General features: G+C 39.2%; 1 protein-coding gene across 1 annotated transcript in view; it reads left to right on the plus strand.

The window, feature by feature from the left end:
- The window catches only part of Kpna1 (karyopherin subunit alpha 1), a 70,751-nt gene that overhangs the window by 49,289 nt on the left and 5,728 nt on the right, over positions 1–15,734 (plus strand). Inside the window, exons 11-13 of the mRNA XM_052740453.1 lie at positions 9,725–9,850; positions 11,656–11,783; positions 15,392–15,570. Of these exons, the coding sequence (XP_052596413.1) occupies positions 9,725–9,850; positions 11,656–11,783; positions 15,392–15,570 (433 nt within the window). The remainder of the gene's footprint in view (positions 1–9,724; positions 9,851–11,655; positions 11,784–15,391; positions 15,571–15,734) is intronic.

A 15,734-nucleotide genomic window follows, 5' to 3' on the forward strand; every position in this document is an offset into this window, starting at 1 on the left:
TGTTTCTCTAAAGTGAGTCCCTTGAACACAGTTCTGTTACATTGAATTCTGTATTGTGAAGGATGACTGCCACTGTTTACTGGTGTTTGCTGTTCTCAGTATCTTCAGGATCTCTTCGTCATCCTGTGACTTGAAGCAGTTGTAGGTTCCCTTATGAAATAACTTTTCCCTAGTCAGTTTTCTCCCTGCTTTCATTTGTAGTGGATCTTAGGAGCACCAGGTGGGCTTCCTAGCAGTGTACTTTCTTGTAGCTTCCTCCTTTTGTGTATGCTGAGTCTTTTGTAAGGAAGAGTCTTCGTCATAGTTCCCAGTGTCCATTCTGCTTTGGTAAGAAGCATGTCCTCTGCAGTGAATTGTTTTGGCCTGTTTTCCTTTTTTTCCTCTTTCAGATGTCTCTGATGCATCAATGATGATGTCCCTAAATTATCTTGCTAGGCTTCCACGACAATGGAATACTTTGGTTTTTGTCTCTGACTGTTTCTCCTTAGGAAGCTCCTTTCCTGTTCTCATTTATTTGTGGGCATGCTCTAGGAGCAGGTCTTCAGCATCATTCCTGGATTCATTACCCTTACTCACATGGACTTACTTGAGAGTTAGGTTTTTATTATCTCAATCAGCTTCAGCTCTCAGCAAGGCATTTGATGTTTTTACTTTTCTAATCTCTAAAATGAAGGAAATTAGATTTGTGTTCTCAGGTGTCTCATGGTGTCAGTGTTTTTAATTCCAGTTTATTCTTTCTACAAGGGAACTTATTTCTCCCTCTTTATCTGCTCTTGTCTTAGTATTTGGCTCTAATAGTTGCCCGTGCCAGCAATGCAGGTAGTGGCTTGATTCTGCTCTCACCAGTCACTGTAGCTTGTTCCTCCATTGCTATTTATCCCTCACATTACTTAGTGTAGACATCTTAGACAAGAGAAAAGGGAATATATATTTGATTGTATTTGTATAAAATTTCTCTGGGACAACACATCCAAAATCAATATCAGTGATTATCTGTGAGGATAACTTGGTTGTTATCCAAGTATAGGAACAGAATGGAAGGGAAAGGAGTTTCTTACCAATGCAATCTTTATACATTCTAATTTTTAAAATACTGTGTGTGTGTGTATGTGTGTGTGTGTGTGTGTGTGTGTGTATGGATATGTATGTGCATGTGCATGCTGTAGCTCCTGTGTAGAAATCAGAGGACTTCTTTGGAGTTGGTTTTTATCCTTTCATTAAAATGAGTTATAAGTCTCAAACTCAGGTTTCCAGGTTTACATGGCAAATGCCTACATACTGACTCATCTTGCCAGTCCATGTCTTGGATTTTTGAACCATGTTAATGTATTTGCTTGGTTGGGGGGCAACTTTGTAGGGCTGAGATATAGCTCAGTGATAAATTGCATATGTGAGATCCTGAGTTCAATTCTAGGCCCCCACAACAAAAAGTTCTTTCGGTCTCCCCTGTCCCACCCATGCTTTTTTTATTTTTATCTTTTGTTTTTTTTTTTTTTTTTGGTTTTTCGAGACAGGGTTTCTCTGTGTAGCTTTGCGCCTGTCCTGGAACTCACTTGGTAGCCCAGGCTGGCCTCGAACTCACATAGATCCGCCTGGCTCTGCCTCCCGAGTGCTGGGATTAAAGGCGTGCGCCACCACCGCCCGGCTATCTTTTGTTTTTTTGAGACAGGGCTTCTCTGTGCCTTTCCTGGCCTCGAACTCACAGAGATCCGCCTGCCTCTGCCTCCCGGGTACTGGGATTGAAGGCGTGCGCCACCACCGCCCGGCTCCACCCATGCTTTTTGTTCTTACCCTGTTTGTTCATTGAATTTTGTTGGACCACTTTTAGCTCTGGGTTTTAACACATACTTTTTTCCTTCATCCTCCATCCCTGCCCTAGCCACCACTTCCCCCATATCTATACTCTTGTTAGTAATGATTTCTTATTCTTTGTGCTTTTTTTTTTGTTTGTTTGTTTGGTTTTTTTTTTTTTGTTTTTTGAGACAGGGTTTCTCTGTGTAGCTTTGCGCCTTTTTCCTGGATCTCGCTCTGTAGACCAGGCTGGCCTCGAACTCACAAAGATCCACCTGCCTCTGCCTCCCGAGTGCTGGGATTAAAGGCGTTCGCCGCCACCGCCCCCCCCCCCCCCCCCCCCCGCCCCCCCCCCGCTTTGGTTTTTTTTTTTTCCTTTGTGCTTTTTATATCAGCACTATATATTAGCATTTGCTGGGGAAAGTCTTTCTGTATGCTGTGAATGTGTTGCTCTGACTGATTGATAAATAAAGTGCTGATTGGCCAGTAGCCAGGTAGGAAGTATAGTATAGGTGGATAAGCAGAGAAGAGAATTCTGGGAAGTGGAAGGCTGAGTCAGGAGACCCTACCAGCCGCCACCACCGCCATGAGAAATAAGATGTAAAGTACCAGTAAGCCACAAGCCACGTGGCAGCTTATAGATTAATAGAAATGGGTTAATTTAAGATATAAGAACTAGAACTAGATAGCAAGAGGCCTGCCATGGCCATACAGTTTATTAGTAATATAAGTCTCTGTGTTCATTTGGATCTGAGCGGCTGCAGGCCAGGGTGGAACTGGAGATATCTCCAGCTACAAGCATTGTTTTCTTTGGAAAGTTTCTTTTGAACCTCAAACTCTTTAATTTAAATTTAGGTAGTAATCTTTTACAAGAGCACTAATCATATCTACTGTATATAATTTGTAGGTATATTACTTTTCTCATTACTGAGGAATACCTTCCCTAAACAACTTAAAAGGTCATTTGGGCTGGAAGTGGTGGTGCACAACTTTTATCCCAGCACTTGGGAGGTAGAGACAGGTGTCCTCTGAGTTTGAGGACAGTCAGGGCTACATAAAAAAATCCTGTATCAAAATAATGATGATGATGATGATGATGAGGAGGAGGAGGAGGAGGAGGAGGAGGAGGAGGAGGAGGAGGAGTCAGGGCTACATAAAAAAATCCTGTATCAAAATAATAATGATGATGATGATGATGATCAAAATAATAATGATGATGATGATGATGATGATGATCAAAATAATAATGATGATGATGATGATGATGATGATGAAGAAGAAGAAGAAAGAACAAATGGACTCATAGTTTAAGATAGCTTCACTTGTAGTCACTTGGATCTGTGCTTGGGGCCTGTTACAGAGCAGAACATTATGGCTCTGAGAATGTGTGGCAGAGGAGCTTTTCCATGTCAAGTCTGCTGGGAAGAGAGGGAAAAGCAGACAAGACTTGGTACAATCTTCAAACATGCAGCTTCATGAACTGCTTCCTGCGGCCAGTTCCCACCTTTCAAAGTTTCTGCAGCCTTCTAAAATAGTGCTACTAGCTAGAGGCCCAAGTATTCAAACCATGAACCTATAGTTTTATAAACCATACTAGGTTGTATAGTTTTAGAGGTTTATGGTGTTAACCTCATTCATGTCTGTGCCTTTATAATCTAATAGGTCCTGGTATGGCAGGGACTCAATTTTTTATTGCTAGGTGCGGTTGTGCATGCCTATAATCCCAGTACTTGGGAGTCAGAAGCAGGAAGATTGTGAGTTCCAGGCCAGCCTGGGCAACATAGTGAGATTTTTGTTTTTGCTTTTGTGTTTTTTGAAGGGGTATTTAATGGAATGGGGGTAATGTTGAATTGCTTTTGCTATTTTGTTTCGTGAGGGTAGAATTGGTCCTTATGCTACAGCAAGGGCTCTGTCATTGAGCTGCATCTCAAGCAGAAATGTTCTGAATCTAGTTCTGAACTCTCAAGTTCTACGTCTCATGATCCAAGTAATCTGTTAGCCGTTTCTGCCTTTTGTCTCATAATTTATCTGCTTACTGTGAAAAAGCAACTTGTGATTTTTGGTTTTTTGTTTTGTTTTGTTTTTCTTTCAGTTAGTAACTGTTCTCTTCTATTCCTAGGCTTGAAACCAGATACGACTATATCTGACTCTTCTTGGCTCAGTTGCATAGTTCATCAAGTCTTACTGGTTTTTCTTATTGTTAGAACTATGTATAAATTATACCTTATTTTTGTCCCTGTCTTCTTATACACAAGAGATTTTTTTTTTCTGCCATGTCTACTTGATTTACCTTCCTATTCTTTCTAAGTCATTATTCCTCTCCATTTATTCTTCCCTGTTTGGCCAGGAGATGCGTAGAAACACATACCACAGATAAGGTAAAAATAGACCAAAGAAAGGATTCTTTCCAAGTCAGGCATAGGGAAACATTGGGTTTTGTGGGGTTACTTACAGGAACATGGGTGCCTTACGCTGTATCATTGACACTCAGGGAAACTGCTTCATTTTCTGGAAGCTGCATACACATGGTAGTACTGTACCAGACTGTCTTTATTACTGTAGATGTATAGTGTAATTTGAGATCTGATACTGTAATACTTCCAGCAGGGTTCTTCCTTGCTCCTTAGGATTGCTTTGGCTACCTGTGGTCTGTTTTTGGTTCCATATGAACTCTTATATTGTTTTTTTCTAAAGCTGTGAACAATTACATGGAAAAATTGTTAGATACTACTATCAGTAGCCTTTGGGAGAGCCTGCTCCAGGACCGCCTCCAGGGTATGCAGGGGAAAAAAACAAAAAAACCCATCAATGTAGCAAGGGCTAGACTTTTCTATCACACTAAATCAACACACACTCTCTGATGGTAATTTCTTTTTTACTTTATCTTGAAAAATCTATCCCTGAAAATCTGTCTCCACACAGGTTTTTTCAAGACGGGGTTTCTCTGTGTAGCTTTGGAGCCTGTTCTGGATCTTACTCTGTAGACCAGGCTGGCCTTGAACTCACAGAGATTGCCTGGCTTTGCCACCCGAGTGCTGGGATTAAAGGCGTGCGCCACCACCGCCTGGCTACATTCTTTACATACAACTACATACCTCTCTTTACATGTGTACATACATCTCTCTCCTGCACAGCCATACATCTCTACACACAGTTAATCTCTTTTTTCTTAGCTCTACATCTCTCTCTACTCTGCTACATTCTTTCACACACTACTATATCACTCACTCTTTACTCACTCACTCACTCACTCTTCACTCACTCACTCTCCTCTACACACACATCTGCCCTGCATACACATCTTTCTTTTCACAGTTACATCTCTCTTCTACATCTCTTTTTTATATAGCTACACAAATTCTCTTCTACATAGCTACTCATTTTCTACACAACTCTGTCTGCACACCCATGCTTTCTACACACAGCTGTACACAACTCTTTACACAGTAGCTCTCTCTACATAGCTCTTTCTACACACACCTCCTTCAACAACCAAACTCTGGACAGTTGTGAGTTACATAATGCCAGGTCCGACCCATTCTAATAACACGTAAGTCTCACAGTTTCTATCAGGCTAGGGAGGTTGCACTGACCAGGCATGGTGAGTAAAGCGGGCATGTAGCTCTGAGTGGTTAGGGTTTCCAGACAGTGACATTGAAATTCAGGAGTTAAATAATAAACAGTTAGTTGGCTGAACCTTGAGATTAGGAGTATGTACAGAAAGCCAATTGCTTCAAGGATTTAATGTCTTGATGTTATCAGCCTGACTTTGGTTCAGCAAACAGACACCTGGCTACTTGCACTGTGCAGTTCGTCTCCAGGGGCAACTTGTCTGTTTTGGATTTGAAAAAAAGCTGACTTTGTAGCTGAGAATATTGTCATTTTCCTATGTCAGTCTGAGTAATGAAAAATATGCTAGTATTATTTCTATTCATCAAAATTACACAGCTTAAGCAGAAATTATCTTCCTGACCATCCACAGCTATATGTGTGCTCAGTAGATGAAATATGTTCACGAGATAAACACACAAGCAGTAGGGAAAATACCTGTAGCTGTTTTTAGGGAAGAGATGTAGTGGTACATGAGAAAAATTACAGACAAAGGAACCAGTTTCAGAGTCTGTGGTCCTGTAGGTCTTGCTTAACAAGATTCCTCCATCAGAGGGTTATTTATCTGGTGGGTCGACACCTGAACTCTCACTTACTATCTACTATATATTTCCACAGCCTCAGGCATACTGTGTTAATAGTACAAATTAATTTTGGCAGTATAGCTATTTTCATAATATTCTGCCAAATCCAGGAACATGGCATATGTTTCTATTGTCTAATATCTTCTGGAATTTTCTTTTTCATTGTCTAAAAGTTTTCATTGTAGAGTTTTTTCACTTCTTTAGCTAAATCCATTCCTAGATACTTAATTTTGGGGGGTTATTTTGAATGGAATATTTTTTGTACTACCTCTGAGAGTAGAATGTTGGTATTAATGAAGGCCAGTTAGAGCTACACAGTAAGACCCTGTCTCAAAACAACAAAATAAAGATGAAAACACAAAAGAACAAAATCAAACCAGAATCATGTCTACAATAGGTATAATTTGATTTGTTCCCTTCCTGTATTTATCCCTTTTAAGTCTTTTTCTTGTTTTAGCTAAGACTTTGGGCACTATTGTAGGATAAGAAAGAGGAGGATGTACATATTGTCTCATTCTTCTTCTTTTACTTTATTTTATTTTTTTTTGTTTTTCGAGCCAGGGTTTCTCTGTGTAGTTTTGGTCCCTGTCCTGGATCTCACTCTGTAGACCAGGCTGGCCTCAAACTCACAGAGATCCGCCTGGCTCTGCCTCCCGAGTGCTGGGATTAAAGGCGTGCACCACTACCGCTGGGCTCATTCTTCCTTTTTGAGGAAATGCTCTGTCTCCATTTACTATAATGTTGGCTATAGGTTTATTGTATATAGCCTTTATTATTTTGAGGTGTATATGCCATCTATTCCTAAAGTCTTAAGAACTTTTATCATGTAGGGATGTTGAACTTCGCCAAATGCTTTTTCAAAGTCAGTTGAAATAATTGTGTGGTTTCTATCATTGAGTTCACTTGCATGGTGTATTACATTTATTGATTTATATATGTTAATCAACCTTTCCTTTCTGGGATAAAGCCCACTTGGTCATAATATATAATCTTATTAATGTGTTCTTAAATTTGGTTTGCAAGTATTTTAATTAAGAATTTTGCCTCTGTGTTCATCAGGGAAATTGGTCTAGAGGGTTTTTGTTTTTATTCTGTGTTTGTTTTTGGTAGTGTCTTTACCTGCATTTTGGTGTCAGGATAATACTGGCTTCATAGAATGAATTTGGTAGTGTTCTTTTTTGTTTTATGGAACAAGTAAAGAACTGGTATGAGGCCTTCCTTCAAGGTTTGATAGGAATCAGCTGGGAATTTATCTGGTCCTGGGTTTTTTTTGAAGAGATGCTTTTATTAACAGTTTCATTCTGATTGCTCATAATGGGTCTGTTATTTATATCTTCAGGGTTTAATTTTGGTTAATGATATACATTTAGAAATTCCTTTTCTGGGTTATCTAGCTTTTCAAATACCAGTTATGAAAGAGGCTATAAAGTTGTTTGTTTATCGAGTTCTAATTTTGTCATGGGTTTTTGGTGGTGGATGAGCAAATAAATAATATAACCAGTAGAGAAAGTATAAAATCCACCACGAAGCTTCACAGCTTCAGAATGGCTGTTCTAATTCTATACACTAAGACGTATAGAATTAGATCTGGTTAATTTTGGTGTATGATGTTTATTTTATTTTCAAAGATTTTTATAATAAAAATTTATAAGATAAAAACTTAATATTTATGACAAAATTGTTTTTAGAAAGTTCCATGCACTCTTCTGCTTTTCTGTCATGTAAGGACAGAATGTTTGTCCCCACTAGTTCTTCAGCCTTCTGCCACGGGAGGATGTAGTAAGAAGGTCCCTTATACTTTGACTATGGACTTTCCAGCCTCCAGAACTGTGGGAAGTATATCTCTGCCCTTCTTTTCTTTTTTTTTTTAAATAAAAGACACTTTATCAGCCATAAGTTTTGTTTGTTGCTACATTTAATAGGCAATACATGGTTTTGTTTTAGTTTTCATTTATTTCATTACTTGTGATGAAATTTTCTATTTATTTTTTTTTCTTTTTAACTTACACAACTAAGATGAACTCTTATTCTAGTTTTTTATACATCTATTTTGTGTATTTTTTTAAAATTTATTTTTATTTCATGTGCTTTTTGTTGTTGTTGTTTTGTTTTGTTTTTGAGACGGGGTTTCTCTGTATAGTTTTGGTGGCTGTCCTGGATCTTGCTCTGTAGACCAGGCTGGCCTTGAACTCACAGAGATCTGCCTGGCTCTGCCTCCCGAGTTCTGGGATTAAAGGTAAACCACCACCCAGATTTTTTATTTTTTTATTTTTATTTTTTTTAAAGAATGTGTTTCTTCAGTTTGGGTTATTTTACTTGGATATTAAGCAAAACTACCAGTAATTAGAGGAGAAAAGGATTACCTTTCATTTTATTTCTTCATAAATACTTGCCTTTATTTCTGGAATAGAGTCTATTCAGTTGTACAGTGATGGATTCTTGAACTCTCACCACCATTTTAATGATTTTTAACTTTATAATTTTAGAGTCCTAGGAAACTAGCCTCCAAAGACTTAGAATGGTGTTAGTCAGCACCAGAGACCTAGCAACAGAGTTTCCCTCCCCTTTTTGTTCTTTTTGGTGGAGATAGTGTCTTAGAATGTTGCCTTGGCTAGCCTATAATTCTCTGTGTAGACCAGGCTGGCTTTGAACTCAGAAGAGATCCACCTGCTTCTGCCTCCCAAGTGCTGGGATTAAAGGGGCGTGCAACCATACTTGGCCCTTAATTGTAGTTGTTTTTTTAAGATGTATTCTTTTTATTTTATGTATGTGTATATGTGTACCATATATACGCTTGGTGCATGTGACAACCAGTAGAAGGCATCAGATCCTCTAAAACTGGAGTTGAATATAGTTGTGAGCCACCATGTGGGTGCTGGGAATTGAACCCAGGTCCTTTGAAAGAGCAACAAGTACTCTTAACCACTGAGCTACTGTCTCTGCAGCCCATATTATAGCTTTTAATACTAACTTCATTGTAGATGTGTATTACAGGTTTTGTTCTGTTTTGTTTTTGAGAACAGAGTATGACTATAACGATCAAGCTGTGCTCAAATTCAAGATCTTCCCATGTTTGCCTCCCAAGTTGAGTATGGGTGTGTACTACCACATGTCACGGTGTTGTGAATGTACACAATGAAACCAGATTCATAGTCTTTAATGTATTTCAGACTAGCATTAAATATTTTTTAATGAACGAGTACTTTGGCTCAAATGGTAATGGCACTTGCCACCAAGCCTGGTGGCCTGAGTTTGATTCCTAGGACACATAATGGAAGGAGAGAACCAGCTCCTGCAAAACGTTTCTCACCTCCATGTGTACTGTGGCATGCTCAAGCCCACCCACAAGTGCTTCCCATGAATAAACACAATTTACAAACATAGTGTATATAAAGTTACTTGTTTTAAATCTAGAGTTCTTTTGTCCTCCTACATTTGTAGTTAAATAAGTTTATTTTAACTTTTTGTTTGTTTGTTTTGTTTTTTGAGACAGGGTTTCTCTGTGTTTGTTTTATGAGACAAAAATAATGTTTGTTGCATTAAAGATTTACTTATAACCCTTGGGAGGTGGACATAGGAAGATCCAGGATTTCAAGCTCATCATCTAGTATGCATTGAGGCCAGCCTGTGCTACATAAGACCTTGCCTCAACAAACAAAAACCAACAATAATCCAAAACAAAATGATATTTGGAACTATGCCATAAATAAAACTTAAAAACCTTTTTCCCCCCTTTTCAGGTAATTTTGAATTGCTCAGCTCTTCAGAGTTTATTACATTTGCTGAGTAGCCCAAAGGAATCTATCAAAAAGGAAGCATGTTGGACAATATCTAATATTACAGCTGGAAATAGGGCACAGATCCAGGTAATGCCATAGTATCTGCTTTTTTATCCCTGTATGTGAGTTACATTTTCAAAAGATTTTATTTATGTGTGTGTGTCTGTTTAACTGTATGTATGTCCTGTGCATGCAGTGCCCTTGGATCTCCTGGAACTGGAGTTAAAGGCAGTTGTGAGCTATCTGTGGGTGCTGGGAAGTGAACCTAGATCCTCTGAAAGAGCAGTCAACAGCTGAGCCACCTCTCCGTCCCCTTTTCTGCCCTTTTAATGATGAGTGAAGTTGTTTTGGTTTAAGACTTTAAAATACAGTCTTCCTTGTTCTTGTAAAACTTAACTTCCATTGCCACTCTTTCAGTCTCAATTTTCTTTGTTTCTTTTTCTTTCTTTTTGGAGCTGAGGACCGAACCCAGGACCTTGTGCTTGCTAGGCAAGCGCTCTACCACTGAGCTAAATCCCCAACCCCAATTTTCTTTCTTGTAATGTTAGTTTTTTGATGCATAGACCATGCATTTTTCTCTTTACCTTTAAAGTTTGATGATTTTTGTCAAAGATCTAAAAAAAGTCTCTGGGTTTTCAAAATGTTTGGATGGACTGTATGCTAAATAGGTTGGCTTTACTTCTATATTTTCCAGTGAAGTCATGTGTTAGATTGTGTAAGTTTTTCATGGACTGTTGAAGGCCTTTTGTTGTTGTTTGAGACAGGGTCTCATTTTGTAACCCCAGCTGGCCTGGAACTTACTGTTTAGACCAGGCTGTCCTTAGAACTCACAGAGATCCGTCTTTTTTTTTAACCTCCCGAGTGCCAGGATTAAATATGTATACCACCAGGGAGGATCTGTTTTCTTTAAATATACCCTTTTGCAGAATTACTCATTTTTATTTGATCGAAGAAATTATACTAACCTATGTTAAGTTTCTGGGCCAGTTTTAAGCATGAAAGTTTTTAAGGAAGGCTAGTGATAATATGTAAGTGAAATGTAAAAGTATGCCATTAAAACACTGGGGTTTTTAAGACAGGGTCTTAGTGTGTAGCCTGGTTGGACTGAAGCTCACCATGTAGATTAGGTTAGCATCACATGCACAGAGCTCTGTCTGCCTCTCCCTCTTGAGTATTGTGATTAAAGGCATGCATCATTTCCTGGTCCAGGGCATCCAATATATTTCACCTTTATTTATTTATTGTATGTCTGTTTGTGTCATATTCAAGTAGGCACATGCTATGACTTTGATTTTGAGCTTGCCACCACGTCTGACATTTCCAGTGGTTCTAGGAATTATAACTCTTTGCCTGTTTTGTGTGGCAAGAGCTTTTTTCCACTAAACATCTCTTCTGCCCTGATGAGACTTAAGACCACAGACACCGTAAGAGTACTATCCATGGTACTAAGTATAAGCCTCTTGAGGAGATGACAGGGTTTGTGGGATGGCTCAGCAGGTGAGAACATTACAGAGTGAACCAAAAGACTTGATCCTGGATTTGATTTGATCCTCAGAACCCATGGTAGAAGGAGAAAATCAATGCTGTGCCTATGCATTCACACATACACAATAATAATGAATAAAATAAAAATTAAAAAATGATAATAGGAAAAACAAACATTTGTCAAGTTAGTTCAAAAGTTATGTTTTTAATCCTAGCATTTGGGAGACAGAGGCAGATGGAACTCAGAGGGCCAGCCTGGTCTACATAGCAAGTTCCAGGCTAATCAGAGCTAATTAGTGAAACCTGGTCTCAAAAACAACCGAAACAAAGCAAGTTATAATGACCATTAGTAATATTTTTAAAAGTAGTGTAACTTCCTTGTCCTTTTAACTTTGCTTCAATTTCAGACTGTGATAGATGCTAACATGTTCCCAGCTCTCATTAGTATATTGCAAACTGCTGAGTTCCGGACAAGGAAAGAAGCTGCTTGGGCCATCACAAATGCAACTTCTGGAGGGTCAGCTGAGCAAATCAAGTAAGTGCTTCCCAGGAAGTATCTTGCAAATTAAAGGAAAACAAGTTTAACACCCCACCCCCACACCTCCACCCCCGCACTCCCGCCCCCAAATATAACCTAAAAAAAAAAAAAAGATTGATAGAACTTCTTGACTGTGAACAATTAAGTCTGACCCTTTGGGAAATTGTTTTCAGTGTTCTAATTAGACTCAGAAGTACATTTATTCTTTTTAAGTTTTATTTTAAAAAATATTCTAATTCATATGTGTAAGAATGTGGCTATGTGTGTTAATGCAAGTGCCTGGAAGGCTAGACAAATCAGATCTGAGAACTGGAGTTAGAGGTGGTCGTGAGCTGCCTGACATGGGTGATGCGGAATAAACTCAGGTCCTCTATAAGAGTAGCAAGTGCTCTTAACTGCGGAGCCATTTCTGCAGTGGCTACATTGAGTTTTTAAAACTTGTCTTCCCTCTCTCCCTTTCAGTTTTTAAAAAAGATTTTTATTTGTGTGTGTGTGTGTGTGTGTGTCTGTGTGTACATGTGTACATGTGTGCACGTGTGCGCCTCATGTTCATGGAGGCCAGAAGAGGCCTTTGTATTCCCAAGAGCTGGAGTTACAGGCAGTTGTGAGCTGCCTTATGTGGGTGTTGGGAATAGAACTTGGGTCCTCTGGAAGAGCAGCATCATTCTTAACTGCTGAGCCATCTCTGTAGCTTCTCATATTCAGTTTTTTGTCTTATTTTGTTTCTTTACTTTTTTTTTTTTTTTTGGTTTTTTGAGACAGGGTTTCTCTGTGTAGCTTTGCGCCTCTCCTGGAACTCACTTGGTAGCCCAGGCTGGCCTCGAACTCACAGAGTGTTTCTTTACTTTTTTAAGACAGAGTTTTTCTGTGTAACCCTGGCTGTCCTGGAACTTGCTCTGTAGATCAAGCTGGCCTAGAACTCAAGGAGCTGCCTTTCTTTGCCTCTAGAGTACTGGGATTCAGTGTGTACCCCAACAGATTTATACTGCTTTCTAATGCTACCATAGTGATATTATGGTCATTACTGTAATATAAAGATTAAATTTGTGTATTAGCTTTTTATAGATTCTTTTTACTTACTATCCAGGCTGGTTTGGGCCAGCTTAGTTTTTTGTTTTTTGTCGTGGTCAACCCCCACCACCACCACCACACACACACAAAACAATGAAATAGAGTTTGCTTCCATACCTGTCTATATATGTTTTATTTATTTAAAAAAATACTGTTTGGAATTACTTGTAACGTGCAATAGTAGTATAGTTAGAGAGTACCCCTTTCTTAATCTTTATCTGTGTTCTTCAGTGTGATGTTAGCTGAATAGTTCTTGTTAAGGCTCTTTATCGAATTCCCTCTATCCTTGGTTTGCTGTGAAGTTTTGTTTTTTTAAATTAATAATCAAGATGGATTTTCATTTTCTTTTTGGTTTTTCAAGACAGGGCTTCTTTGTGTAGCTTTGGTGCCTGTCCTGGATCTTACTCTGCAGACCAGGCTGGCCTTGAACCTTACAGAGACCCGCCTGGTTCTGCCAGTGCTGGGATTAAAGGCGTGTGCCACCACCGCCCGGTGATTTTGATTTTCTTAATCTTCATGTCATCAGCAGTGATTTCTCATTTTACCTCATGATGTTAGTAATTTTAAGTGTTCTCTCTCACTTCTAGAGATTTATCTATGTATTTTAAGTTTAAAGTAGTGTAGAAAGAAAATAAAGGCTAGTACCAAGTTCCACAAACACAAGTTTCAGCTCCATCAGTTATCTCATTTTTCCATATACAACTTGAGAGAATAAAATGATAGGGGAGTGCATGAATAACTGGTGGGACTATGACACAGTAGTCTATATCTCATCCATTATACTTAATCTGGATTACACGTTAAATCTTGCTGTAATTAAAAGAAAATAATAGCTATAGAGTCCTTCATGTGTTTCATTCTCAGTTCACACAATTTGTATTTGAGAAGTGTGGCTACATATAGAAATAATGATGACATTATCTCATCAAAACTCCATGTCCTATTTGGGGTGAGGAAGATGGCTTAATGGTTAAAGCCCTTGTTCTACACCAAGTAAGTGCTAAATAAGTCTGGTGGTCCAGCTGCTGTTTCAGCCTTAGAAGGCAGAGATCATCCCCTGGGCGTGCTTGCTAGTGAGACTTGCCACATCAGTAGTCTCTGTGTTGAGTTGAGGCACCTGCTTTGATGAATAATGTGGAAGAATCATCAAGGATATTCCTAACATCAGCTTTGTACCTCCACCTTCACTGGACACATATATGTCCCCATCCCTTATGTGTACCCATATACATGTAAAACATGCTTCTTGGAATAACTTGCATGTGAAAAATGAGGAAAAAAACTGGGCAGTGGTGGTGCATGCCTTTACAAATCTCTGAGTTTTGAGGCCACCTGGTTGGAGGGTTCAAGGACAGCTAGGACTACCCAGAGAAATCTTGCCTCAAAAAAAAAAAAAAAAAAAAAAAAAGAAAGAAAGAAGGAAAAACAAAGCATTACTATTTTGATGAGTCACTCATACAAGTGGGAAGAATTCCTGTTTCTTTCCCAGTACAAAAATTATGAAGATGAAGCCAGGCGGTGGTGGCGCACGCCTTTAATCCCAGCACTCGGGGAGGCAGAGCCAGGCGGATCTCTGTGAGTTCGAGGCCAGCCTGGGCTACCAAGTGAGTTCCAGGAAAAGGCGCAAAGCTACACAGAGAAACCCTGTCTCGAAAAAACCAAAAAAAAATAAAATAAAATAAAATAAATAAAATTATGAAGATGGGCAGGAGGATGTTACTAGATAATGCGATTTGTTGTGTTTTTGTTGTGGTGGTGGTTTTTGTTTTGTTTTGTCCTTGACTTGGTATTTTTTAGTTGGAGCTGGCAAGATGGCTGAACAGGTAAAGGCGTTTGCTCTCAAGCCTGATGATCAGTTCTCGGCACTTACTTTGTGCAAGTAGAGAGCCAGCTCTCACAGACTTTGTCAGTCTTCGACATGCAGACCATGGACCATGGCACACATACCTCTAATCAGTCAATCAATGAAATAAAATTGTTACTATTTTGAGGTACTGTGTAGCCTTGGCTGGCCTAGAACTCCATATGTAGACCAGTATGGCCTCACAGGTGGACCTGCCTCAGCCTCCTAATTCTGAGATTAAAGACGTGTGTCACCACTCCTGTTGTGCTAGTTAGTTTCTCTGTCAGCCTGACCTAAGCTAGGTGAGAAAAGGCCTCCATTGTGTTGGTCTGTAGGCAAGCCTGGGTGGCATTTTTTAGATTAATGATTGATGGGCGAGGGTCCAGCCTACTGTGGTCCTGGGAGGTAGTATAATAAAGGTAGCTGCACAAAAAAACAAAATCCGCTCCAAAAAAGAAAAAAGGTAGCTGAACAACAGAGCAGTTGCCCTTCTTGAGTTCCTGCCTTGGTTTCCCTCAGTAATGGACTATAATTGGGATGTGTAAACCAAATAAACTCTTTCCTCCCTAAAGTACCATAGTTGACAGTTTCTTATTTTTATTTCTATAAGCTTGAAGATACCTCACAGCTTGATAGAAATGTTAACAGTTAAGTTTTTTGTATGACTAAATTGTGCTTTTTGTTGATTCAGGTACCTAGTAGAACTGGGTTGTATCAAGCCACTCTGTGATCTCCTCACTGTCATGGACTCAAAGATTGTGCAAGTTGCCCTCAATGGCTTGGAGAACATCCTGAGGCTTGGAGAACAAGAAGCCAAAAGGAACGGCTCAGGCATTAACCCTTACTGTGCTTTGATTGAAGAAGCATATGGTGAGATACTTTGATTGGCACAGCTTCTGGCTGAGAGTTAGAAGTAGTCGTAGTCATCTAAAGATATGAATATAGTAGGCACTGGTGATAAAGGGACTGTTACAGAATTGTTGCTAAGACAGTAATTTATAATATTAGCGTTCAGATGTAATAGTGATCATTTC

Source organism: Peromyscus californicus, unplaced genomic scaffold, assembly GCF_007827085.1.
Source record: "Peromyscus californicus insignis strain IS unplaced genomic scaffold, ASM782708v3 Scaffold_16__1_contigs__length_79575227, whole genome shotgun sequence".
Taxonomy (NCBI): domain Eukaryota; kingdom Metazoa; phylum Chordata; class Mammalia; order Rodentia; family Cricetidae; genus Peromyscus; species Peromyscus californicus.